Here is a 27,780-nt window from a genome sequence, read left to right on the forward strand (position 1 = left end):
AACAACCTCATCACTAGGTTCTTGGGTACTAACCAAAGAAGAAGAAAAATGCAGCCACGTGAACTGCATAATGGAATCCCCAAGCATATACATGCTCAGCCAGGCGCTCTAAACCCTTTATCTTGCCTAAAGTCTTAAGTTGTTTGATTTTGCCATCGTGTAAAAACTGTTTCCCTGGATAGATGTACTCGAAGTAGCCACCAGAACAGTAACAAAGCAGTGTAGAGCCAAAGCACATGCATTATGATATATGACATGTCAAATTTCAATCACAAATTTGTATCATGCTTCTTATCACCTCCGCAATCTTGATTTTGTAATTTTTATCTATCTCCTGCAATAATACAATTTTCTGATACAGGGTTCCCCAGAACAAGTGGATACCTTAATGTTGATGTGAGTCGGCATAAAAGAAACACAAACTTCTCAATGCAACAAGTACAGATAACAAATGAGGGAATGGGACTAAGGACATACTTCTGTGTACATTGATTGTTCACTGTTTCCAATGAACAAATATTGTATATGATAGTTGCATTAATACAAGACTGCGGTAATCTACCTGGTATAACAGTATTATAATTTATATGCCCATACAGTGGTGCAACTGCTGACAAACATAAAATATGAGTTTCCAGGCTTTGGAACAAAAGGAAACGATTAAGAATTCTCTAAAATAATGGTCTCCAGACATCTGGGGCCCTCCAAATCAGGTTTAATTCTCACAGCCAAGTATAATCCCTCCTCCTTCCACAAATGTCATATTAATTTAAAAATGAATTATAGGTGGCCACAGCCTATCAACATAATTCAGATACAACTGTGAGGTACTAATAAGTCGTATTTTGAAGAGTACTTTTTACCTTTACAGGGCATACTGGTGCATTATTATTCTATGAAAGGTTGGGACAAAAAATATAACAATAAAAGGACTGTCAAAGTGTTTATTGATTATTCGTCAAAATAAAAACTTTAGAAAAAGGCTACAGACGTAACCAATATCCACATGTTCAACAACCTCATCGCCAGGTTCTTGGGTAGTAACCAAATAAGAAGTAAAACACAGTCACGTGAGTTGCATAATGGGATCCACAAGCATATACATGCTCAGCCAGGCCCTATAAACCCTTTATCTTGCCTATAGTCTTAAGTTGGCTGATTTTGCCATTGTGTACAAACTGTTTCTCTGGATAGATGTGCTTGAAGTAGCCACCAGAATAGTAATAAAGGAGTATAAAGCCAAAGAACATATATTATTCTTAAGTTGGCTGATTTTGCCATTGTGTACAAATTGTTTCTCTGGATAGATGTGCTTGAAGTAGCCACCAGAATAGTAATAAAACAGTGTAAGGCCAAAGCACATGCATTATGATTTATGACATGTCAAATTTCATTCACAAATCTGCAGCATGCTTCTTATCACCTTCACAATCTTGACTTTATCATTTTCATCTATCTCCTGCAATGCTACAATTTTCTGATACAGGGTAGGGTTCCCAGACCAAGTGGATGCACTAACATTAATGTGAATTAGCTTATAAACGATACATGCACTTCTCAATGCAACAAGTACAGATAACAAATGAGTAGAGGGGACTAAGAACATACTTATGCATACATTGATTGTTCACTATTTCTGATTAACAAATATTCTATATGATTGTTGCATAAATACAAGACTATTGTAATCTGCAGGAATTGGATACAAAGAGCATCTGATATAATGGTATTATAACTTATATGCCTATACAGTGCTGCAACTGCTAGTACCCATTAATAGAGTTTTGTAGGCTTAGGAACAAAAGGAAATGATTAAGAATTCTCTAAAATAATGGTCTTCGGACATCTGAGTCTGTCTGAATCAGATTCAACTCTCTGAGCCAAATATGGATCAGCTTGAACCATAGATGCACCACTCATCTCGTCAAGCATAAGCTTTTAATAAAAAAGAAAAAAAGGATATGTTTTTCTGTATATATAGTCCAATATACTCACTAAGCAGGTGATCTGAATGACAATGGTAATCTAAAAGGATAAAAAAGCATGTTTCTTTGTGTATATATAGTTCAATATATTTACTGAGTAGATTCTCTTGGTTATTAAGGTAATTTAAAGGGTACCTAAAGGCAATTATGAACCAACTAAACTTGGGTATCCGAGGGACACCTTATTTACACACAAAACACACCTCCACAAATCAAAATTTTTAAAAATGCAATATTCTTTCTAATAGCAATGTTTAATCTTCTTTCAGGTACAAGACTCTCATTTCTTATTCTAAACACTTAAGAGATAGTCATCATGAATCCTCTACTTGTTTGAACTATGCTCGTCATGTCACTGCTCTTCACAACATACTTGTGTGAAAATTCACATGATGCTAGAGTTGCTGCTGCTTGGTAATAAAATTTAATTATGTTGTTTTGAATTCAATAAGGATTTTATCAAAAAATGGTTTTACTAAAGTTACAAAGAAAGAAAGTGTAGAGTCAAAGAAAGCATAAGCCCCATTGTTCTCTATAAAGGAAAAAGGACGTTCAGAATGCAACATAGAATGAATGTTACAAAAAGTAGCTATTCCCCATGTGCCTCAAAAGAATTTAAAATAAAAATGTATTCACATATCTTGATTGTTTCCCATGATACCTTTCTAAATTTACTCTTCTGCTCTTCAGTTAGACCACACTCCTTTTCATTTGCCACTGCAGCTGCATAAATCGGATTCTTTGAGCAGTTCTCAATGTCATCAATTTCTTCCACCTAACAGATTAAAAAGAGCATTTACACATTATTCAGACGAATAGCCAACAAATCAAAGAAATGTTTTGTACATAACTTGCATGTGCATTTATTTCCAACAAATATTAATTCATAAAGAGAACCTAACTTTCATTGTAAAATTAAGAAATCCTCCAAATTCTAGACTCCGACACAATATTATTTGTAAGCCTCCCCACTTTGGCACCTTGCATTAAACTAAAGAATTCTTACAAAAGTTACATTTGACCAAAGGAACCATGTATATAATGCAATTCAGTTAAGTCTTTCTTTTTGGTACCTCGTCTACACCGGGAAGGTTCAACCCCATAGTTGATGCTTGTTGAGGGGTAGAAGCTAAATAAACCACAGCCCACTGTTTGGACCCAAAATTACTGCTTTTCTGCTTATCACCTTCCGTTCCAATAAAATCATCAACTTTTCCCCAATCTTTATCTCCCATATTTTCTACTCTATCTGCATTATCTTCTGCTATGGCAAGTTTCTTGAGAAGAAAACCGCCTGCTCCTTCCTCCAACAGCTTTCCATGGTGCCTGTCCAGTGTACTTTCACATGTGAAACAAATAATCTCAAAGAAATGAAAAACCAATCAGAAAAACATGGTTTACCTTCTTACTGGCCGACAGGTTTGTAAGTCGCATTCAGCTTTATTGATAAAATCTGTTACTTCTGTTGTGGGTTGAAAACCAGCCCAATGAGTACGCTTTTTCCAAGCTTCTGTACTGCAACCTTCAGGAGCCTGTTTTTCTATCCACTTGTATAATGTAGGCAATTCAATACCACCATAATCAAGTTGTTCCTATGAAAAAAAATTATTAAATCATTAATATCAAATTTCATTGCATAGTAAAGAGAAGACATCAAACTCTTGGATGCATTAGCCTACATGAATGTCAATAACAAGAAACCGCACAACTATATCCAAGGACAGCTAGAATTCAATAGACATCACAAACACACAAATAGTATAAAAGTAACATCAATGAATGCTTTGGAATAACTGAGAAAACTTACAATGGTACCCTAAAGAATTAACAAGATCAAAGAAGATGAGTGCATAAACGCTAGTATATGGCATTATAAACTGAGTATGTCTTTACAAGATGGTTACATCAGAAAAATATTGTTCTAGAACAACAAAACAGTTAAACAAGAGAAAATAACAATGTAATAGAAAGAAAACAAGCCAGACAATTGACCACCATTCATTATAAGAAAGAGTATGATAAAACTCTCAAGTGACCCATATAGCTGACAAGGATGGTGAAGATTTGAACTGCTTCTTGAAGCATTTAAGTCCTGTGCAAAGGTGAGTTGGTGGCATGCAAGTTAGTGCAATTAAAAGAAAACAGAAAATAGTTGAGAATCGCAATTAGAATCAGGGTCGGTGAGAAATCCTGTGATGATTTTTAATACACAGAATTGAAGACAATCAACATTCATTAGAAAAGTGATGTGAACAATCAATCCCCTTTTTAAGCATCCTCTCAAGTAATACGGTGAGTCTAGTGTTTCAAAAGTTATGTGAAACATCTAAGGATGTTAGTAGCAATTCTTTTTCAAGAAATTTTGTTAAATTGATTAGTTATACTTGGTTTGTATTTATAAAATAGCCTTAAAGTCAAATAAAACTCAATAATCAAAAAAAGCAAGGGAAGTAGGAGGGACTACATTCCCCATCAAGATTCCCCAAGTAAATGATGCAATGAAATTGTTTATTTGTTACATCCCAATTTTTGACCTAATTTACAATATAGCCATTGAGGTTCACATGAAGTCAATTGACAATTAAATTGGTTATAATACTGTGAAATGATAAGATGGTTAGTCGTTATAGATTATTCATCACGAATTCATGGAATTGAAAAGGCAACTAGCCGTCATGATTATTTATAACTTGTTATGATAGTAAGAAACACGTCGAAGGGGTGGAAGTATTGTCAGAAAGAAATTAGGCACAGGAGCATCACCATCACTGGGGCAGATAGGTTGAGGACCTAGCGACTTGAAACAGGATACATCTGTGGGACCCACATGAGCTATTTAAATAAATAATTTGAGAAACATAAAATAATTGAGTTAAAATAAAATCATACCTCAAAGGATTTTAATTGATCTTTCATCATATTATTATAATAAATATTTATATACATGCATATAAATATAAAAATGAAATGGCACCATTATATTATAATAACTTAATATAATGATGTCACCTCGTTGATATACTTACATGAATGTATGAAGTATATATTATAATAATAATATTCAAGATATAATAACATTCGAATTATAATAATAATTAAATTATAACTTTCCAACTCTTCTTCCATCCTTTTTATTATTTTCTTTTTGAAACCGATTGTACACTTAGCATTTTCCATTTGACAAATACTCTTTATTGTTTCGGAAGCCAAAGAGTTTTTTTAAGACCTTTTTATATCTTGAGTCAAGGGGAGACTAAGATGCAAGAATTCTCATATCCAACTTCTATTATTTCATGGCACCCGATTTATATGTTTCAGGCACCCAAGTTTTATATCTTTACGAGGCGTTTGACATTTAGTACTCCATGATGAATAGTTCTTCCATTTGTATCACCAATTCTTGGCTCTATTGTGAGAACCCAAGTGTTATTCTAATTTTGAAGAGAGGGAGCTATCGATTAAGTCTTTCCATATACTCGACTTCCTGTCTGCAGCAATTTACATCCTTGCCAATAGATACTTCCGCCTTCAACACACCGAATTCATAATTTTATTTGTGACAAATCCCTTAATATTGTTTGTAAAGCTTTTGATCAAGCAACCGGTCATACAAGTATACTTGCTAAGGATAAAAGTTCCTATTCATTGTGGTGACGTCTTCAAGCAACTGGAGGAAAATTGATTCCAATCAATTAGCAAGTTCATAGGCAACTTCGAATTCCTATCAGGTCATGAGTTATCTTTTTAGATTCTAATTTACCAATACTTTATTTCCCTTTCTATAGTAGTCGGCTAGGCTATGAAACTTCCTCTTTATCCATGATCACTGAATAAATCCATGTCATTGATAATGATTTCCTTCTTAACTCTCATAGTTCCAGAATCATCATAAAAAGAATTGAATATTATCTCTTAAGGAAGAGTTTATAAGTACAATTAAATCTGGATGAATGTTATTTTTTTTTTTTTTTTTTAAAAGAGGGGTAAACGCTTTGACCTGGAGCTATGAACCAGTGAGGCCACAAACGGGGGACCTCATCCCCATGAGATTTGAACCTTGATGGCAAGAATAACAACGCAACAAATTAACCATCACAACATGCCACTATTGGCTAAGCTGGATGAATGTTATTGATCTCAAGAACATAATTTATTTTGTCACAGTTCATGATAAGATATTCAAATTGATGAATCTTTTTTAGAAACTATGCAAAGAGCAGCTTGCTAATTTTCTAAGAAACACTTGGGATTCGCAAGTTGTGTAGCCATGATTGGTGAAGAGGTGAAAAGAGTAGATTGCTCATAATATTCTAAAACACCTTGGACTCACCAGTTGTGTAGCCATGAATGGTGAGGAGGTGGAATGAATCTGGAAGGAAACAGAAGAGGAATCAGATATGAATAATAAATTAATTAAACATTTAATAGCTCATGCATGATCCTATTATTGTAACTCTTGCTGTCAAGTCAAGTTGTATGGTTAGATACCAAGATGCTCAGTAGATGACAAATGTTCCAAGTCCAATTCCAAGTAGAGAGGGCCTTTCTTGTTGGAGATTGTGTGGGGAATAAGTTAAGGTCCAAGGTTGGGTGGTTAAGCCCCTGACAATGTTTCACCTCTTCCCAAGTTGTTGGACGTACCACAAACAAAGATAAGCTTTACATTCAATTCTTTGTCGAAAACAAGTATTTTTACTTTTATGATGTAAATGCAAAAGCCGCATGCTCATTAGTGATAGACAAATCATATTCCTAGAATGATTTATCAAATAAGTAAACACCAAAGCACAATCATCATAGTCAGCAAGGCTATCAAAATGAAGTTAAACCTTTTCAGGTAAAGTTTTGGGCATACTAAAGGATCTTTTCCCCATATGTCTTGACTCTTTATGTTTGATTGTTATGATCCTCATCAAAAAAATGATACTCGGTAACTTCTCACCAAGTGCCAAAAAAATGAGAAAAAATCAGTGATTACTCAGCAACATCTTGTCAAGGGCTAAAAAAACAAACAGCAAAAATTGGTGATGACTCGTCAACTTCAACAATTGCTAAAATTTAAATAAAATATTTTTATTTGTCAAAATTCAATGAGCAAATGCATCAAATGAGTCAGTAAATGAGTAAACAAAATAAACAAGCTGAGCTAAGATATATTTAAATGCAAATTGGGTAAAAATGGCATCCTTGTGGAATGATGATGGTTGGCATCTTATTAAGGTGAAGCAAAATTAAAATAGCAAATTGTCTTTGTAAACATATAAGTATATACAACATAAAAACAATTTACATCTTCCTCTTCCTCTTCCCAGCTCTAGTGAAAAAAATTGGTGATGACTCGTCAACTTCAAAAATTGCTAAAATTTAAATAAAATATTTGTATTTGTCAAAATTCAATGAGCAGATGCATCTAATGAGTAAACAAAATAAACAAGCTGAGCCAAGATACATTTAAATGCAAATTGGGTAAAAATGGCATCCTTGTGGAATGATGATGGTTGGTATCTTATTAAGGTGAAGCAAAATTAAAATAGCAAATTGTCTTTGTAAAGATATAAGTATATACAACATAAAAACAATTTACATCTTCCTCTTCCTCTTCCTAGCTCTAGTAAAAACTAGGGGAAGGTAGAGGGTACAGTCCTAAGAGTCCAGTGTGGTCGTGCACCTCGTTGGGCATGACTACTTGTGGTTCAAGTACCATCCTAAAATAAATGGTGTTAAATCTTGTTTGTTGGACCTAAAGAAATTTCCAGTATTTAGGAAATGTCATTCTTGAGTTTCTACAAACCTAGATGCAACAAAAAGGAGATAAACCAATGTTCAACCACCTGTCGAGGACAAGGGAACAAGGGAACATTGAGGACAATGGAAATTCAATGAAGTGGGTATAAACATGGTAGTGCCTTATGTGTTTGCATTTTGCTCTAATGGTTATTTTGACCCAAGAGATACTATGATGGTTATTCCTTTATTATATGCAAGATGGCATGCTACAATGAATAAGCATTATTTTGATTACAAGTATCATAGCAATTACATGTTAGATTAAGTTGCTATTCAATTTGATCATATCTACATGATGATGCTAGTGATGTGATGTGATGTGATGCTTTATGATGAAGCCTCGTTTATTATGTATTCAGACCCAGATTATGCATCATATCTATACAGTGTCTTGTTCTCCTTCACCCGTAAATATCAATGTTTAAGTGCTTCAACTCTTTATATGTTGAGCATCTATACTTGATGTTTTCTTGTTTATTGAACAAATACCATGTACATTCACCTTGAGTTCCAAGAATTGAGTGTATATCCATATCCCCGACAGTGGCGCCTGGAGATAGACATCCCTCTATGGACGGTGTACCCGTATTATTGTTATATTATTATCCCTTCGATACATTTTGGTAAATCCAAACATCATGATGTATTATAAGATTAGACACATGAGTGTGACTATGCATTTAGAGATTCGCAAGTGTCACAAAAGGTTTTGGTTTAATTGTAATTTGGAGTTTATAATTATTTAATATACTTTACTAGCTAATTTGCCACAGTAGGGTTCCATATACCTCGGATTGATTTATTTAATTTCAGAATGGGGCCAACAAAATATTAAGTTAATAATCTAATTTATAAGTCACTTTTGTAAAAGTACATATATGAGGCAAAAAGTGAAATTTCAAAATCACTTCTTATTTTAGTTTTGGAGAAATTGAGATTTTTTCTCTCAAAACCCTTTTGGAGTTTTTTTAGATTGTTGTTTGTTGGGTGAGACTGGCGAAAATCAATGAGATTGGCTCACTGAGTTTTCACTAGTGGCTTGTTGGATTCAAAAAGAGATTCCTCACCTTTCTCATGATTTTCATCCCTTTTGATGCTTCTCTTTATTTCTTCTCTTCATTTCAATTTGAACATTTTGGCTTGACATAAGGCTCTCATGATTTTGTTATTTACTCTAACTTTTTGATTTATTTTGCTTCTATTAGGATCGTGTGTTAAGAGCTAGTGTTCCCTTACAATTTCATGTGTTTCTATGACATGGTTGAACGGGTATGAGTATTTTTTTATTTTCATGTGTGGAAAATGAAGTTTTCCTCTTATTGTGTTGTTGGATTTTGTGTGTGCCTGAAACATGATTTTTATTTCATTTTTGGGAGTTTGTGCATATTTGCAAAAGGGGTTTCAATTTCATTGAATTTCGTGGTGATTGAATTTATGGTGATTTTGTTTTGCCTCATTCTATGTGTCGCACAAACTTGAGATGGTATTTTGTTGTCAAATTTTGAATATTAGAGATGAATGGTCCTCCATGATCCTAATTATCCTATGGTTTTACTATGTGATTTTCAGATTAGTAGGCAAATCTGTACTCCGAGCAAAGTGTCTGGTTGAATGTATTCTTGTATTTTTTCATTTATGGTTGCATTGTTCCAAAATCTAGTCTCTTGCATGGTTTTGTGTTGCATTTAGAAGTGGGGTGATGGATGTGCCCACCTACGAGCACGTGAGTGCCAATATTGCGAGACTTGAGTTCCTTGAGCATTGGAATTAGTTTTAAGAAATTGCATTGCCTTGTGCCACTCGAATAACGAGAAAGGTATGTAGGGTAGACGTATGGAAAGGCTTCTCACAATATCCCAGCCCGGAAGTGGTTGTCAAGGCAATGTGAAGAGGCTTTAATTAGTAATGACCAAATTAACATATGGGGTAGTAAAACTTAACGTAAGATAAGAGATTTTCCCACCTGGATGGTATCTAGCCTTCCAAGGGGGAACAAAGATACATTTCTAGCCTAGCCTTCCGAGCGCATTGGAATGACAACTCAATGCTACTTAGGCTACTACAAGCTAAGTAATGACACTCCACTAGAGTCCCTACATAGAAGTCTATAGTGCGTTCAGAGTAGTGACCTAGAATATTGTATTGTGAGCTTCATGAGAATTTGTGTATTTGAGTCTTGCATTGGTTGGTGTGTGTGAAGACTCTTGTGTGTATGTATCCTTTGTGACTGTGATCGGGTTACTATCACCTTGAGCACAATGGGGTGGGCCTCTTGTGTATCTCTCCTTTCTAACTATGGTTGGGTTACTATGTTCTTGAGCATGGCGGGGTAGGCCTGCAAGTTCCACATGGTTTGGAGGCATTGCTAACCTATATCACTATCTCTCTCTATCTTCAGGATTAGAGCTTGCTTGCTTGCTCACTTCTCTTTGCTTGTAAGTGCCTGGCTGGCTCTAATTGGCTAAGTTGAATGATTGGAGAAATGATCTTGTTTTTTATATTTTTGGAATTTTGTATCTTTTGTGTTTTTTGTATTTTTGGTTTTTGTTTTTTCCTCAACCAATATATGTAGATATAATAAATTGAGATACAATGCTTTGACAAATTTTGGAACAAATTGTAATTATTATATTCATTGAATTTACAATATATCTAACAACACTCCAAAGCAGTTTTACAAGCAACCAAATCAACAATTTGTAATGACCTAGAATGGATGCAATTCTACCAATGGTTGCAGAGTTGAACAACTGAATTGTAGATTTCCAGAATTCTGATATTAAAACCTCGGCACACCAATACTTCTCACACAACATCGCCCACCAAGTCATAGTCAGGAACAGTAATGGTGAGTAAGAAATCACTCACCAATTTGTAGAGAAAACCAACGTCCAAGTCAAAGTTATCTCAAGCGCCTAAATGTTGACTGATACCTCCTCGATTCGCAAATTAAATTGCGAAATCACTCTTAGCAAATTAAAATCTCCTCGGCAACAGTTGATACAGAAGGAAGACACAATTTCAGCCTTCAACAAATTTCAGAATCGAATCCTCAATACTCCAGTTATGGATCTAAATGCACAACTCACAATCAAACTTTTATACCTTGGCAAGGGAATTGAAATCACCAAACTCAGAACCACTCACAAAAACAACAAAAACCAAATATACAATTAGATTCTTTTCTCACCAAATGGGCTCATATTTACAACATAATTTGGCACTTAGCTTCTTCATCACAACTTTCACTTAAGAAGCTTCATCTACACAACTCCATTTTATAACATTAAATATCATAAGTGTCCTATAATAAAGAAGTCATAATAATTAATTAATAAATATGACCCCATCCATTAAATAGCCGCATCCAATGCAGATGATGACCAACTGCCAACGCCACCAATTGCACTCCCAAATATGGCAACTGCCTAAAATAGACTTACTAAAAATAGCAAATCCACAATTGAGACCCTCAATCTCACAGTCAGCTCACAAGGGTCGCAATGATGAATTGACTTGACCAACTGCAAAGACTCACAAAAAATAAGGACACTACATTGTTATTCTCGATGATTTAAATGTTCATGATGTTGTATATGCATGTACTTAATGTGGCTTAATCTCATTGTGATGATTTAAATTCATAGATTTCGGTTGCATTTATATTTACGATGCAATCAAGTTCCTATCTCCTCAATATACATTTTTCCAGTACTCCCTAGTGTTGATTTAGATTCTTTTCTAGGCTTTCAATTTCTTAACTAAGTGGTTGTCCAGCAGTTTAAGGAATGACAGAAGTATTCTATGTTACAAGAGGCATTTTGTCGTATGGTACTAGGATTCTATCATATGAGCAAGTAATTTCTCTTAGACTCTCAATACACAATCGTGCAAGACCCAGTATTTTATCGTACTAGGGCCAATTTTGGCTTGTGCGACAATCTATGGTGAATTGTTGTTTCTTAAAAGTGAGCACTTCCTTGTTCGAAAAGTTCAAATATGTCGTTCAAATGCTCTTTTCAAAGACGTATCCTTCCCATTCAAAATAGATTGGATTTCTATCACTGTAGTAGTAATTATATGCATTACTCATGTTTGGATAGGTAGCTAAATTGGTAAATGAACTTGTATGGTTAACCATGGTTGGAATTATATTTTCAGTTTAAAATGAACACACTAATGGATATGGTTAGCATGGTAACTCTTGAATAAACAATGTTATTAACTCCTAACATGACAAACTTGTTGACATGTGTATTATGTCCCATAGGCATAGTCAGTGGTTTAGAAATCTTTGGAGGTGTTAGAAGACTTCTGCTTGCATATGTGGGCATGTAGTCATGTCATGTTGCCTTTACTTATTATATTATTTGATGCATGTTGTTACACTTTCTCACCTTGATTTGTTGTGATTAACTTATCTTAGACAAACAAAAAATTATTAGCGCATGTTTCATCCTTGTGTCCAAGTATTCTCAACTGGGGCATTACAAACATCAACTTAATTTGATGCAATTTCCTCATCAAATTTTTTCTTTTGTTTCTAAATTTGAAAGCAATGGTTTGGGGGTGGCAGCCCCCAATGGGGTCAAGGGGCAATGCCCCTTGTAGGTCCCTCTTATGTGGCCTTTGAATTCTTCAATGTTTACACATTTTTCTCCCAAAATTGATGTGCTTGAAATCCCTTGGAGATCCTCTTTAAAATCCGCTCAAAATCAACCTAAATTCCTGCAATACCTTAGAGTCTTTTTTGGCTTGGACAGCAAAATACAATTCGGAAAATGCAAAATAATCTTTTGATTTGACATCAAATCCTTATATGCTACTATGCATAGATAAATTTACTAAACATCACTGTGATATCCCTCCTAATAATGAAATTTTATCATAGTAGTCAAAATAAAAAACATATAAAATCTATTTGTAAGAGACAATATTTAATTGATTGGTATTGATGATATCTTATAATATTTAAATAATTGATAATTGTTTTATATATATAAATTATACATGGAGTAAACATAATTGATAATATTGAATAATATCATTATATTTTAATATATAAATATAAATATTCAATCTAATATAACTAACATCAAATTAATATAATCGAAGGACCCAATTAAGAGTCACGTCCCTCTCCATGAAAGGGCATTAGCAAGCATGGGCCCATGCATATAAAAAGGATGAATGACCATAGACGATAGCTGGGGGGAAGTCAGAGAGGAAAAGCACCAGATATACACACACACACATACAAGATAGTAGCAGATGGAAATTCTAATTGGAGAATATAGAATATAAGTGGGCAAAACAAATAAGACAATACAAGGAGGCCTAAGATATTATACACCAAATGAAAAGGTTGGCGTGGAAGAAAATATATAACATATATCGAGAAGTTGGAGACTCAAGAGGACATATATCAAATCTGTGAATCCTAGGCAAGACAAATGCGATGCAAGAAGGGAGCAACAAAATTGATAGAGGGATAAGGGGAAAACGTAATTGAACGAAGCAAATACCGATTGTGGACATGGCATCAAAGAGCACGATTCAAACGAACACACATTATTAGCATCCAAAAAGTGAACTAAATATTTTGTTGACATACGTGGCAGGAATAAGATAAATCATTTTACATACACGATCGCACCGAGAATAGTCAACTAGGAGGGTTGGAGATAATAAATATCACGGGCACTAAAAGGAGTTGAAGCAATTGGTTATTCCATCTAACGATCACATGAATAACGACACAAATACCTTGTAGACCATAAGTAGGCACCTATCATACATGTAATATAAGAGAATAGAGAACATGCCACCAATTGTTAAAAAGACACCCACACATTCTTAAGAGATGATAAAGTGGGGAGTGAATGAATAAGTGCATAAGAAAAGGACAATCACTGAAGTGGAGGGAAGAATATCAAAAAGAGTATGGAAAAGAGTATTTCAATGACAAATGTGAACTATGCAATATGGAAAGTTATCAACCAAATTTGATAATCATATATGACATGAGAACTACACAATTCTTATAGAGACCAAGTAAAAATCTTGATAAAGGGCATTCATTATGAATGTCGAGTTTCTCTTAAGAGATCTCAAAGACTAGAGGGCATTCCTAATTGAATGTTGGGATTTCAAATTGGAACCCAGAGAGAGATTTTTAGAGAATCTCTTAGAGACAATATATATTGTAGTGGAAAATCATATGCATATGTTACAAACTAGAGACTTGGTTAGAGTTGGGATCTCTACCAAGTAGTGATTGTTAATGAGTATGCTCATTAACAAAGATCCCAGAGGCCTTAGGGATGCATTCTTTATATGATAGTTGCCCAACCAAGATTTATTCTCATTAAAGGGTTGAGTAAACCTGAGAAGGATTCTTCCTAAGGATTAGGAAGGGTTAGAAAGGGTAGTACTTAGTTAATAGCTAATAATTTCATCATTACTAACATGTTTTAGGATTTTAATTTCGTAATTTTATATATATATATTTTAAAATTTATTTTATCATGTACTAACAATCTACTGCAGGTTCTAGCATTTGTCACTGAATTTATTTTGTACTTATCTGCGATAGTTTCCAACGAGTAAATGTGGCGTTTACTTGTCCATTTAAACATACCGCAGTAAGTTTAAAAATCACCCATTACTTGGCGATCATTGCATCTATGGTTATAATTTCCCAAGTCCACAATTCGAGAATATCAAACAAATTCCATTGTGGATTCAAAATAGAAGTCACTAAGACTCCTATTTATTCCATAAGAAAAATCAACATTTCTTTGTTTTGCAAGTATCAATGCATGTCTATGATTAATTGTGTATGAGTTTCCTTGAGCAAGGTGCTTTGACTAGTTGAAGAACAAAGAAATTGGGAGTGTTTTTTGGGAAAATACGCATTTTAGCAACTCTACTTTTGACAGCGTTATCTTTGTTTTTGCTATGTGCCATTGTGATTAATCATTACCAAACAAGATCTCCAAGTAACTCTTAATTCTAGACTTTAAAACACTAATATTAGAGTAAGATTGTGGAGAAAAGATCCATTGGTAGGGCCAGCGCTTTACCTAAAAGGTGTAAAGGCTACCTCTTTCGTTTTTCCATTTTGTTTAGCTGTTAAAAACCAGTCACAAACAGGCAGATTCTCAATGTTGTGTTAACTATCAAATCTTAGTCACCCTGCTAAAAAGAATTAGGATAAGATTGTAGAGAAAAGATCCATTGGTAAGGCCAGCACTTCATATAAAAGGTGTAAAAGCTACCACTTTGGTTTTTCCATTTTATTTAGCCGTTCAAAGCCAGTCACAAGAGGCAGATTCTCATTGGACTGTTAACCATCAAATTTTAGTTACCCTGCTAAAAAGATTAGGGGTCATCTCGTATTGTTCATTATGGTGTTGATTTTATGAATGCTTCTCCAGGTTTTGTTTCCATATGCTAGAATGCAGAGCATTGGTTGGACTCTGGAGATAAAATTGATCATTATGATAATCAATGACAAGTTTATATTTACAGCATGGATAGTGACAGACTGCTAGCTGCCACTACTAATTAAAGCTTATCATGTAAAACTCTTATTAAAAAACACTACTATTACCATCTAACTCATCATGTCCTCCCCTTATAGCAATAGCCCGTCACCTCATTCATGTAAGACCACAAGCATGAGACCAGTCCAACACCTTAATGCATTCCACAGCCCATACTTCTAAGTTTCATTTTGTCTAGTCTGCCTTTCTTGGCATTGCACAAGCTTTCAGCATCTTATATACTGACCCTCTTTTGTATCACTCTCACTTCTTTTGAGTATCCTTATGGTACTAGCTAACCTTCTTTGTCCATGTTTAATATTGCTTATTGCAGAAACACTCTTGGCTTATCTGTCTACTCAATGCTGTAAAAGCTGTATTATGTGCGTAAAAAAGAAAATCAAGCAGAAACACTTCTCTCCCCTTTATGTTATTAGCTTTTACTGTATCCTCTCTCCACCCATGTCACTGCCAAAGTTCCTAATGTTGCATATTAATATGCCTATACTGTCTCCCTTTGCTGAATAATACTGTGCATATAGATCAAACCTAAAGACAATGAAGAATACAAAATATGTCAAATATATGAGTAGCTTTGCACATAATCTACCAATAGACCTTTGGTAAAAGTCCGTAGCTTCCTACAAATTGAGCTAAATATTAGAAAACAGAAAAAGGATGAAAACAAACACAATCTTCAATGACTAAAAACTACATGGTATGCAAGGAAGAAGTGCTAGCAATCTAACAATATTCCTAGCCAAAGGTAATGCTGAAATATAATGTCCCCATTCTTAGCAAGTTCTTGCAGTTGGCTTGGTCAGTTCATCATCGCAACCCTTGTGAGCTGACAGTAAGATTTGAGGGTCTCAGTTGTGGGGTTATAGGTTTTCCAGCAACCTATGGTGTGTTTTGGCTCCGTTTGAGGGACTTACTATTCATAGTAAGTCGGCAGTTGATTATGATGAGCTCAGTTGAGTTAGAGGAGTTGAGTGATGCTCTCAGTTTTTATTTCGGGCTTCTGGTTTGTGCTTCAAGAATCTTGGACGGAGTGTCTACTTATAGTAATTCACCTCGTCCAATTCATTCATCTTTCTTCATCGGGATCACTCTGGTGTTGTAAGATTTCAGTTCTGATGCTTCTTCAGTTATTTTCGTAGGACAGGTGAATTATTATTATTATTCATTTAAATATACTAAGGTTGTTATTTTTGTTGGTATTGTTTATTGGCCACCTGAGTGTCCTAGCTCCTTGGAACCGGGTTGACAAGTTTTAAATCTTGAGTAGAAGAAGCAATGGCCTTGCATGTAAGAACTTCATGATATGGTTGAAAAGGTCGTTTTGAGGAGCCAAAAGATATTAATAAATTATATTATATGGCACATTATTAAATGATTATGTGTTGAGGAAGCTTCTTAAGTGAAGTTGCATTTGAGAAACTTTGTGCCTAAAGAGTTCTTTGAGACCTACGAACAAATTGAAGGAGGGAATTTATTCAATTAAAGTACACCATCTGTTCAGGAATAAACATTTCCAGGTTATTCAATTTCCATTGTAATTTCTGTTTGTCTCAACAATAGTCTTGGGTGGCATTTAGGGCAACAACCGTGAACACTTGAGCATTCAGCTGTGAATTTAATATTTTGCAAATATAATAAATTACAAAACAGTTCTGATATTTTATTGTAAAGCATTTTATTTTCAGTATTCCATTTCATGATTGATTTGCAAACAAAATAAAACCAATCAGACTTGGTAATTGGCTATATTCACCATTAGTTTTGCTTGCATAATCCAAGACTTGAGAAGTTGCCATTTTTAAGTTGTGAATTATAGAGCTTGTGTGCCAAGTATTTAGTATAATGTCAAGTAGCTTTTCATTGAAGGAAAATTGGGATTTATCAAAGATATAGCCAGTTGCGGGTTATTACATGAAAAGAGTTGGTGGTAAGAGAGTTACACAAAAGCTTGTCTGAATAGAGATCAGAGAGTCATACTAAGTCAAAAAAAAAAAAAAAGGTAATATAACAATACTGTCGGATTCCTCCGTACTGTGATCTAACAAATAGTTTTAAATAGGCTAATCTACAGTCAGAAAAATGACCAGCTTCACATAATAAGCACAAGGATAAATGGTTGGCTAGAAATCAGGTTGCACAAGTGAGGAATTTACCACAAAAGGACTTATATTATAGATTAGAGTCACTTGATAAATGAGCTTTTACTACAAGAGATAACTAAACAAAATTAGTTGAAAAGTAAGGAAATATAGTTACATATAGAAATGACTTAACCAGCAAAAGTAATCATCTAAACAAATAATTAAAAAGGAACTGAATAAAAAAATGACCAATTAAATCAGTTAAAAATGAAAAAACTATAAGACTTTGATCATGACATGCAAGCATCTAAATGAAAAACGAAAAAGAGGATAAAAACAATAATATCATTAAAAAAAATGCTAGTTTTACCAAGTTTGAAGGAACACTAGCCAAACCCAAACTAGCACAGACGGGGTTTGTTCCTGATCTAGTACCATATCGGTTACAAGTCAGAGGCATAGGGCAAGACCCTGGGTGAACCCAGGAAGAATATCTTTCGGTCACCAGAAATATTTACTTTACAACAAAAAGCAAAAGATAAAAGCTAATAATTGAAAGGAAATTGATGGCAGAAACACTTTTTACACTAATCAATGAGGACGGAAATGAATGCAAAATACACTAGCAGCTTTAAAAGAAAAATGTAAAGGAAAAAAATACCACAATGATATAGTACTTACCTAGGAAAATATTTATGAAAAAATATTTAGTACCCAAAACTCAAACCAATGTAATACAATACTAACTTGGCTACAATACATCAATAGAATAAAGCCTTCACAAGATAGCAACCATCACAAACCTGGACTTACAAATCCATAAACCCTAAACGATAGAATAATACTACTCCCTCAAATGGCACCCATATCCAAATGAGGCTTTCCAGTGATCAACTCCCATGATGAGTCAATATGCTAAGTCACTTCTATTGACAGAACCTGTCAATGCCAACTCACAAACTTGTGTACTCCATTTTGGCTCCAATATCCTTATTCAAAACTGCCTTATGAACCATCATAACATGCATTATAGAGTTGATCAGAGGTCAAGTCGATTATATAACTCCCATAATCATGCTCTTAGATGCTTCATAAAATCTGTCATATGCAACCTCATCGCAGTTTATTATCACCCAGTCACTGTCCACAATAGCATTTCCTGATCGTTCTAGTTGTATGCCTTCACAGCAGGACATAACATCCCATCACCCATCCAAAAAGCATATAGTGTATTCTGTAAAAGAAGTTTGTTCATCAAAAATACATATGCCAAGAAAATAAACATAGGTTCTTCCACAACAATAAAAGGCACTAATTTGCCAAAAGAGGCTTATAGCTTTCCAATCTTCGTCAATCATACTTGGAGTTTTGCTTCCAAAGACTAGTAGCCAATATCTTCAATGAACTATTTTTCATGGAAGCAAAGGACCTATGCTGATGTCATGATCATCCGCAGTTGTCTTTATACAGACAATATAAAACATATATAATAAGCAGTAATTATTTAATAACTGCTTCAAATGATCATATTAAATAGCTAGTACATTAATTTAAAAATTATTTCATAAATTAGTTATAATTAAATAAATAGTTCTCAAGTTAACTATTATTAATAAATCATTCTTGTAATCAGTTGCACACGGGAACAGGAGAACACTTGAATAAATTGTCAAGTTCCGGGCTTGATAAGGACAGATTAAGGAATAAATACAAAGTTATCAATTTGGAAGTCTCTGTGGAGCGAAGAAATAATAGATAGCGACTCCTTTCGTCAGTTTCCAATACTGGCCTAGAGAAGAATACAGACAGGAGGCGTTGGAAGAAATAGTGAGTTTGTCTCATTCAGCAGATTGTTTGTCTGCCTTCAATATGCAAACAATCTATTGGTTGTTTGTCCTATACGCCAGAATACAGTCAGTAGTATCTCAGAGTTGATACGGAGGCTATGTCATGTGAAGGAGGCAATAAGCATTCAGCTGGAATCGTTTCGAGATTGGGTTGAATACACGAGAATATACTTTGACATAATATTAGTTCTTATTGTTGCACGGTGCGGAAGGTCTTTGTTCACCAACAGACTTATCACCTTGACAGAGGAAGAATACATCTGCCTGAACAGAGCCCACTACCAGTTGTGGCGCCACTTTCCAGAACAATACATATTCGCTGTGGTGTCGAATTGCAAACTGAAGGATCAATCAGTAGCATCGTGTATCATCTCTCTGAATTAACAGTTAATTCAAGCCGAAAAATCAGGTGCCTCTTGTTTACATTCTGTGGTGCTAATGTTAGAATAGTTGTTATAACGTCACTGCAATTAATAGAATTTACATTAAATATTAATTAGAGAAGCCTGGAATTTCACAATAGAAGTTTGGAATTTTACATGAATGACCCTTACTGTAACCAAGAGTAGTCTAAAAAATGATTTTCCCTACCAAACAAAGTCGGTCAAGCTCTGCCACTAAATGGAAGAAGTTAATAGCATAAAAACTTTCTAAACTAACCAGTAAGGACATTAAATGCATCAAAAATATGATCTAATAGTATCAAAAGTGAAATAACTATGCAAAATGCTATACCACAAAGACAATATTTATTTTGGAACAACCCTTTTGAGACCATCAAATTCAAATAAATCTACTCAAAATATCAATCCTGTTACAATACATCAACATGCAGAAGCTTTCACAAGAAAACAACGAACATAAGTCTAGAAACCATAAATGGTAAACTATAAACTAGAGGAAAATAACACTCCCAAAAATGGCACCCAAATGCTCATGAGGAATTTCAAGTCCCATGTTTGATGGACATGTTAATAATAGATGATACTCTCATGCTGTTATATTAATAACCCACCATAGCCATCTTCCTACCAGGGCATTTCAATTTGGCTACATTATTATCATTTAAAATATGCCTTATGACACGTCATAACATGTGTCATAGAGTTCGCTAAAAGTCAAGTACAATATGTAGCTCTCTATAATAATGCTCTTGCATCATCAAATCCATCATAAATAGCATCCACATCTTACAATAGTAGTAGATTCTATTACAACTTCTTACACCTATTACAAATCATTCAACAAATAGCCAAATGTTCCACCTCAAATGGTACACCCTTTTTCTTGTGTGAGGAAAAACTAATAAATAAATAAATAATATTGGCATGCAAAGTTAAGAAACTTTTCACAGCAAGGCTACCAACAGATTTTACTTACTTTGGATCAAGGATGCACTCCTCTTTTTCATGCGAAGAAATAAATAATATTAGCATGCAAGGTGCAGAAACTTTTCAAAGAAACACTGACAACAAATTTTTGTCACTTTGGATCAAAGATGCACTAATATTATAATATATACCATATTAAGTTATCATTAACACAATTGACAATGAATTATCCAGTTGTACTCTGTATTTGACTTTGTACATTTTATGTAAATAATGTATCTCTCTCATTATATGTGAGTTTCATTGTATGACAAACCCCAGCCATACAAAATCCTACAAATTAAAATCAATGAACTGCCACGACCAAACCAACGGCATAGGTTTTTCTTTTAACACCATTTGTTCTCTGGGTTCAACGAAGCAGTCCTGCCTGGCTCTTCAACTAAGGTACCCAAACCTAATGCTTAAAGACTCAAGGCTATAGACCCAGAACAGCATTAAAGTCCTTTCTAGACATGGTTTTGGGCATGTGCTAAACTGCTGAAACCAAAGCGGAACCAGAGATGCTGGTTTCTTAATTTTTTTTTAAATTACAAACTAAGGGTTCCCGTCTGGCGAATGACCCAGATAGTTCCAATGCACTAATGGTCAAGCCCAAGTCCATATCTAAACTAGGACCACAACCCAAACCTCTCCAGTCCAGGTACGTTGGGGGTTCTTACTGTACACAGTAATATATCTTAAAATGATTGTCTTGAACAAGGTTGCTCATTTTCAATCTGGTAAAACAAATGAAAAGAGAGTTTTGGAAAGATAAAAATAACTATTTTTATTATGCATGCAGTTGGTGAAAAGTATCAGATTCTGAAACATTCAAGATCCAAAGCTACATTCATGAATCCATCCTATACTTTGTTCCAGTTGACTTATTAGTTATTACTAAGATTAATTTCTTCAAACATCCACCGAAATTAATTTTAGCATTAATCTTCTCTCGATATGTTTTAAGTTGATCATTTAATTTACCGAATTTCCTTGTTTCCTTATAGTTTCTTGCCATGCAATCTTCTTTAATCATCACGTTGTCATGAACTGTCATTCCTCTAAATTGGATCTTAATAAACATCCAGTGACTCCAATAAAGGGCAGCCAATTGCTAAAGGGGGCCGGCCCAGGGTTATCACGGCAGCACTTGGGTTATGAAGGGAGATGTCCCTTGCTAGAGGGTGTTGGTTCACAAATTGGTGTGACTCTCTGATTAAACAAGATATAAATTGGTGATCATTCCTTTGGAAGAAGGCATTGAGTGGATGTCTGAAAATAGAAAAAGAAAACTGAGATACAAGGCAGATATAATTATTATTGTCAACAATAATAGATTGAGAGATAAAATTTATGGAAAAAAATTATGAATATGTAGATACAATAGTTATGCTTTAGAGATATTAAATAATTGATCAGAATTTAACTGCGTTTCATTTTAATTGTATTTAATACCGATTCATATAGCTAATCAGTTTGAATTCATTAGAAATGGAGTGCAAATAGGAAGGATGTACAGCCATTCCAATTTACAAGGAGTGAAGTCCAGACTTATCCTTCATCAAGAACACTACCCATAGATGTAGTGCTTGTGGGCCAGATGGCATATAAGTGCTCTCAAGCTTGGTGAGGAAGGCAGTCTTCATAAACTGATCAAGCACACCATCCCAAAATGTAGCACTTATGGTCTTGACAAAGGAGGATGCAGCACCTTGTTGATGGACTGAGGGATGGATTGGACTAAAATCCTGCCATATTCGTTGGTCGGGAGGCAAATGGGTGCTTCTGGGCCAGAAGGCGTATAAGTGCACCTGGGCTCAAGGGTCAATACGCTATGCTGAGATGTAGTGCTTCTGGGCCAGGAGGCGTATGAGTGCTCCTAGGCTCAAGGGACTTCTCAAGTATACCACCCTAAGATGGTTGGTCCAAGATCCATCCATGCTCTCACAATACAAGGAAAGTTGTCCCTGTGATTGCCGATTGCAAAGATTTCTAATGAATTCCTAATACAATTACTAATGCTATTTTGAATTTAACTATAAACGATGTCTATAGGGGTGTAATTGTTAATATACAGTCATGATATCTGTGTTAGTGCTATGTAAAGTTAGATGTTATCGTATGCTCTTACCTTTTAATGATTGTGAATGTTATTATAGGACCTAAATCAAAATATATCATTTGACAATGTTTTATTTTAGTTATGCTTGAAAATGAACTCCCTTCATAGATTCAAGTAGAAATTGTTATTCCAGGGCAAAAATCAGAAAGATTCCATTAGGGGCACTGCATGAATTTCCATTTTTTAATTAGTCTTTATTTTCAGTGCATTGCGAGTAAGAAAACTTAAAATACAGAATCCAAAATGTGCACAGGGACTGATTTGATATTTACTGGTCTCACTAAACAATAGGTACTCACTGGTGAGCTCATAATGAAGTATTTTCTAAAATCACCAAGGCTCATTAGATTTCCTTTAAACCTTTCAAGTCTCTTCATCTTTCCCATTTAAATATGTATCCCAATGCAAGTTAACATTGAATACATTTCTTTGTTTTATGATTTCTTGAACCAGAAAAGAGATCTAACCAGCAAAACTGCAATTTTATCCTCCAAGCAATCAAGAGTGTGTTCCCATTGTTTCCTGAAAACTTTCATTTCATTCCTAACAGCACCTTCTAACTGCACATTGCACACACAACAATGTCAAGAAACTTATGACACCGAACTATGCACAACATGAAAAATAAAATCAGAAAGTCCATTATATGAGCAAGGGAGACCCATACATCCATCACAGTTAATGACTGAGATAACTCCGATCTGACTTCAGTTTCAACACGCAAAAGCGATTCCGCCTCTAGTGCCTCTTGAGCATCCGCAGCCTGATAAATTTTCAACAATATTCACAATCAGATCTATTCACAATAAATAAAGCTTATCAGCTTGGATGTTTTCCACTGGCCAACTCCCTCAAAACATGCATGCTACCTAGGCAATAGAGACATTTAATATGTTAAAAATATCAAAGGATGGATAAAGGGCCCACATGATGCAGAAAAGAAAACAGTAGACTAACCAACCTATATCTCCCTAAGTAACACCCATCTTAATAAAATACAAATGCATGTGACTCGGGCAGAACAACAAGCATACCTTGCTTTCAAGAAGTAAAAATTCATCAATCATTTCTTCTATCTCCGCATCTCTCGGAGGGCACTGAAACAAGAAGAATATTGAGAAACAAAAAATCAGAATATGCTTGTAATACTAGAATTGGTCAAAAGAAACTTCTGAGAAAGAGAGGATATAATATTAGATTATTAAATGTTAGAACATCTTGAGGAGAGAGATATTTCATATTCCTCAGCTACAGATGTCTATCTGCTGTAAATATTGAATTCATTTGACAGATTTTGCAACTTAGTCAATTCCATTGCAGTTTCCAGCCAGATTCACATGCTTCATAACAATCATCCAACCCTTGCTTGTGGATATTCTAACATGCATAATTTTGATGTTGCTTATACATCAGAGTTTGAATTATTTAGATCCAAAAGAGAACTTTTCCATCTAGTACCTGTTAAAACCCATGATTGGACTGCACTAACAAGAAATTTCATCAACCACGTATTCAAACTACTGAAATAATAAGAGTGTTCAATACTGTTGGCATTCCTGGAGATAAATCCTGATTTTTAGAGAAAAGTAATGCTGATCTCTATCTGTGAAACAGACTAGCATTTATTACTGCATCAAATCAGCGTAGGCTGACTGGACTGGATACTGCGACAACAATAAGCTAAAACCCTAGTCACCAACTATCAATCACCCTGAATGACCTCATTAACAGCTTCATTGCGTGCAATTATTCCAGCTAGGGAACAGGATATTTGGAATGCGGGATGGCCTATTATAATTTTCTGTAAAAGCCAGAGACTGCAAGTTAGAGAGAAGATTTTGTTCATTATAGACTACTGCATTGACAACAATAACCTTTGTGCTCAAGTTTGAGTTTGCCGAGGAAAATATTTGAATTAAATTCATCAATGATAAAATTCAAAACAAATTTGAGATTTTTCGGCATAAAAGCAATTTGGGTTTTTGGGACTTTTTGAAACGATTATGCCTGTGTGCATGTGCATGTGCATGAGAGTGTGCATGTGTACTCCAGCTATCTGTGATTCTTAAAAGGACCTTTGCTGTTTACAATTCCTAAAAGAACACATGGCATAACAGAAAACCCAAAATTATTGAAGAAAGGCAATCATAAGAATAGAAGGAATCATCTGAAACTCATAAACAAGGTACAAAACTATGTAACCATGAGGATTGTAATGCTGTTGAAGTTGTAGCTGCAATAAAAATCTACATTGATGTGTTCTCTAAGATTCGTGTGCAATAATGGACTAGCTATTTTTCAGTCATGGTTGCTGGTTTATGTAGATACACCTAGCTATTTTGTCTTGAGAATTGGAATAATTTTTTTTGTGGTTTCATCTGCAATAATGAACTGATGCCGCTTCTGTCATTCCTATCTCTATCGTTCTCTCTACTGAGTCAGTGTTCTATGTATATTGCTTATGTGTGAAGGTAACTCATGGTTGTGTATGACATGTCAGCTGAGTCACTGCAAGTCATTCGTCCAAGTTAGATTTATTATTTGTCGTTTTCCTTATTGCTATTGTGATTTAATATGCACCGAACAGTCATGAAGTCATGGAGTATTATTATCAGTTCAAGTATTTTTGTAGGTATTCTTCATATTTGACAGGACTTTTGTAACGTATACTCTTTCAGGTTTCACCTTCAGGAAATTATAATGGACCATCTTTTGTTTAGTGAGTGTAGTTTGCAGAAGTAAAACAAAAGAAACATTATTGTATATAATATTGGAAGAGTTATTTGTGAAATATTAATATATGATCAATACATTTATTATTGTCTATATCATTGTGTTCTGAATCCTGATACACATTGTTCACTTAACTTTGACAAAGTTTAATCATCCTTATTTGATTAACTTAGGCTTGAGAAGTGCAATCATAAGCTGGAGGTTTGTAATTATTTTGAATCATTTCTATGGGGCTGGGTTGTTTCCCTTACATGGAAGGTTTTTTCCCAATATAATATTTTTGGTGTATTTGAGTAATTATTTCTATTGTTGCATTTTATTATTTCTCGTTCTTTAAATTTAACATGGTATTAGAGCGGGTCTGAGAATTCAATCCAGAACCAGAATAGTTTTGTTTCAGCCATCTCATTATTCTTCTTCAAGTTATTTGTTTTCAGCTAGTGACAATATGTAATATCCCAGATGGATATTGTCCCAAACTTATCTCAAATAACAAATTTCAGAATTATGCAATAAACCTTCAGATTTGACCAGCAAATAACAATGATTGCTCATGTAGAAAACCTCAGAAATTTCTGTTGTATTATAATATTCAGCAATACAATAGCATAACCAGCAAAGCTCATATGAATTCTCCAGAATAAGTTATTGCATTATACAACAGCAATACAATAACAAACATCAAGTCGAATCTTAAATAGAAAAATATGGTAGGATTGGAAACATAAGAAAGTGTAAGGACAAGTGCAACACCTAGTGTGATGTCTCCACGGACGATGGGGTTGCGTCCATTGTCTACCGGCACGAGGGTTTTGTCCTCAGACTGAGTGAAAGTTGAAGTTTCCAAGTAACTCTCCAAGAGAAGATTAAGTCTGAATCATAAACCAAGCCTCCTAAAAGAAAAATAGCTTCCTTCTTTCAAAGCTCAACAATTTGACTCTCCAGCTTCCCTCTCTTGCCCTTTCGTCTTATTCCCCTTTCTATCACCTTTCAGCTCACTTTAATATATTTAATTGACCCCTTTTGAATTTACATTAAGCTCAAAAAAGTCAATTTTGATATTTCATGAGGCTTGGCTCAAAATCCTAATGTCGAAGAATTGGGGACATTACAGTCCTCCCTCCTTGAGATTGCTTGCCCTCAAGCAATCATGAGTCTGTAACCTATACCAGGATCCTATATGCATCTGCAAGCCCCTCCATTGCTCCTCCCGGTATTGCATAAGTAGGATGTGCCACACTATGGAACCATAAATAAGGATGTAAATCATCCATCAACCAGATCCCTAGATCCCATGTCAATCTGTGAAATATCACTGCATCTATAGCCTATGTGACTCTAATCATAACTGATCAAATCTCAAACTGTGTAGTATCGCAACAAAGTCTACAAAATGCAAGCACACATCCTAGATCCCAAACCAATATGTCAGCATGATCCTAGGTGTGGAAATAGATGATTGGTGAATCTCCAACCTCCTGAATCAGCCAACTAAATAAATAGATGCCAAACACACCTCCAAGATGAATAACAATCAGCCCAATAGGCCGCTAGATATTGCTGCAAAAAGATCTGGTAAGGTTAAGTGCGATGTTGAGGGTGTTGTTGTTCTCCTATCTAGGGAAGAAATTTCTCTCAAGTGCAGTATCTGACACATGATCCTGTCTCTGAATATCCATGCAACTGCATGACTCCTGTAGATCAAGTCAAATTTGAACACATAATGGTAGGCCAAACAAGACGACTAATGATAAATGAAGTGGGCATAAAGAAAAAACTACCAATCAACAAATAAATAGTCGTCATATCATAAGAACTTGGTGACATCTCTAGATAATCGGTAGAACTATCAGTATACACTATGGACAATTCTGAGTTCTCAACATCACCATGAGTATTAACACTTAAAATTAATGCCTCCATCAATGAAATGATCACCATCACACATAGTTTTCAAAGTAAAATCACGTGGTTCATCCTCTATCTCATGATATGGTGAGATCATGGAACTGCTGTTGTAAAATTCAGAGCTCATGTATTTGACTTCTTGCTGTTCCTGATGATCTTCATTACCAAAATGTTCGGGATGGTGTTCTTGTTTTCATGCTCACAAATACTGTTGATTCTTTCAACAAACTGTACCATCCTTTCAACTGAATTGGGGAGATGAGATCCTATTCACTTGTTTGATATAACAACCCAAGTGTTACTTGTCTCAAAGAGTAATTTGGCCAATTCCATAATGTTGATTGGCATCATTTTTAAATCTCATAGTTTTTCTAAA

General features: G+C 34.7%; 1 protein-coding gene across 6 annotated transcripts in view; it reads right to left on the reverse strand.

Moving 5' to 3' along the window:
- Nucleotides 1-27,780, reverse strand: part of ATRX (P-loop containing nucleoside triphosphate hydrolases superfamily protein) — a 273,756-nt gene that overhangs the window by 192,536 nt on the left and 53,440 nt on the right. For all 6 annotated transcript variants that reach the window (XM_089821112.1, XM_089821115.1, XM_089821114.1 and 3 more), the window contains 6 exons: nucleotides 23,798-23,860; nucleotides 23,431-23,526; nucleotides 23,231-23,323; nucleotides 3,387-3,577; nucleotides 3,059-3,311; nucleotides 2,647-2,760 (listed from right to left, as the gene is read on the reverse strand). In XM_089821112.1, the coding sequence (XP_089677238.1) occupies nucleotides 2,647-2,760; nucleotides 3,059-3,311; nucleotides 3,387-3,577; nucleotides 23,231-23,323; nucleotides 23,431-23,526; nucleotides 23,798-23,860 (810 nt within the window). The remainder of the gene's footprint in view (nucleotides 1-2,646; nucleotides 2,761-3,058; nucleotides 3,312-3,386; nucleotides 3,578-23,230; nucleotides 23,324-23,430; nucleotides 23,527-23,797; nucleotides 23,861-27,780) is intronic.

This window comes from Cupressus sempervirens, chromosome 3, assembly GCF_028749045.1.
Source record: "Cupressus sempervirens isolate cs-2001-9-10 chromosome 3, ASM2874904v1, whole genome shotgun sequence".
NCBI lineage: Eukaryota > Viridiplantae > Streptophyta > Pinopsida > Cupressales > Cupressaceae > Cupressus > Cupressus sempervirens.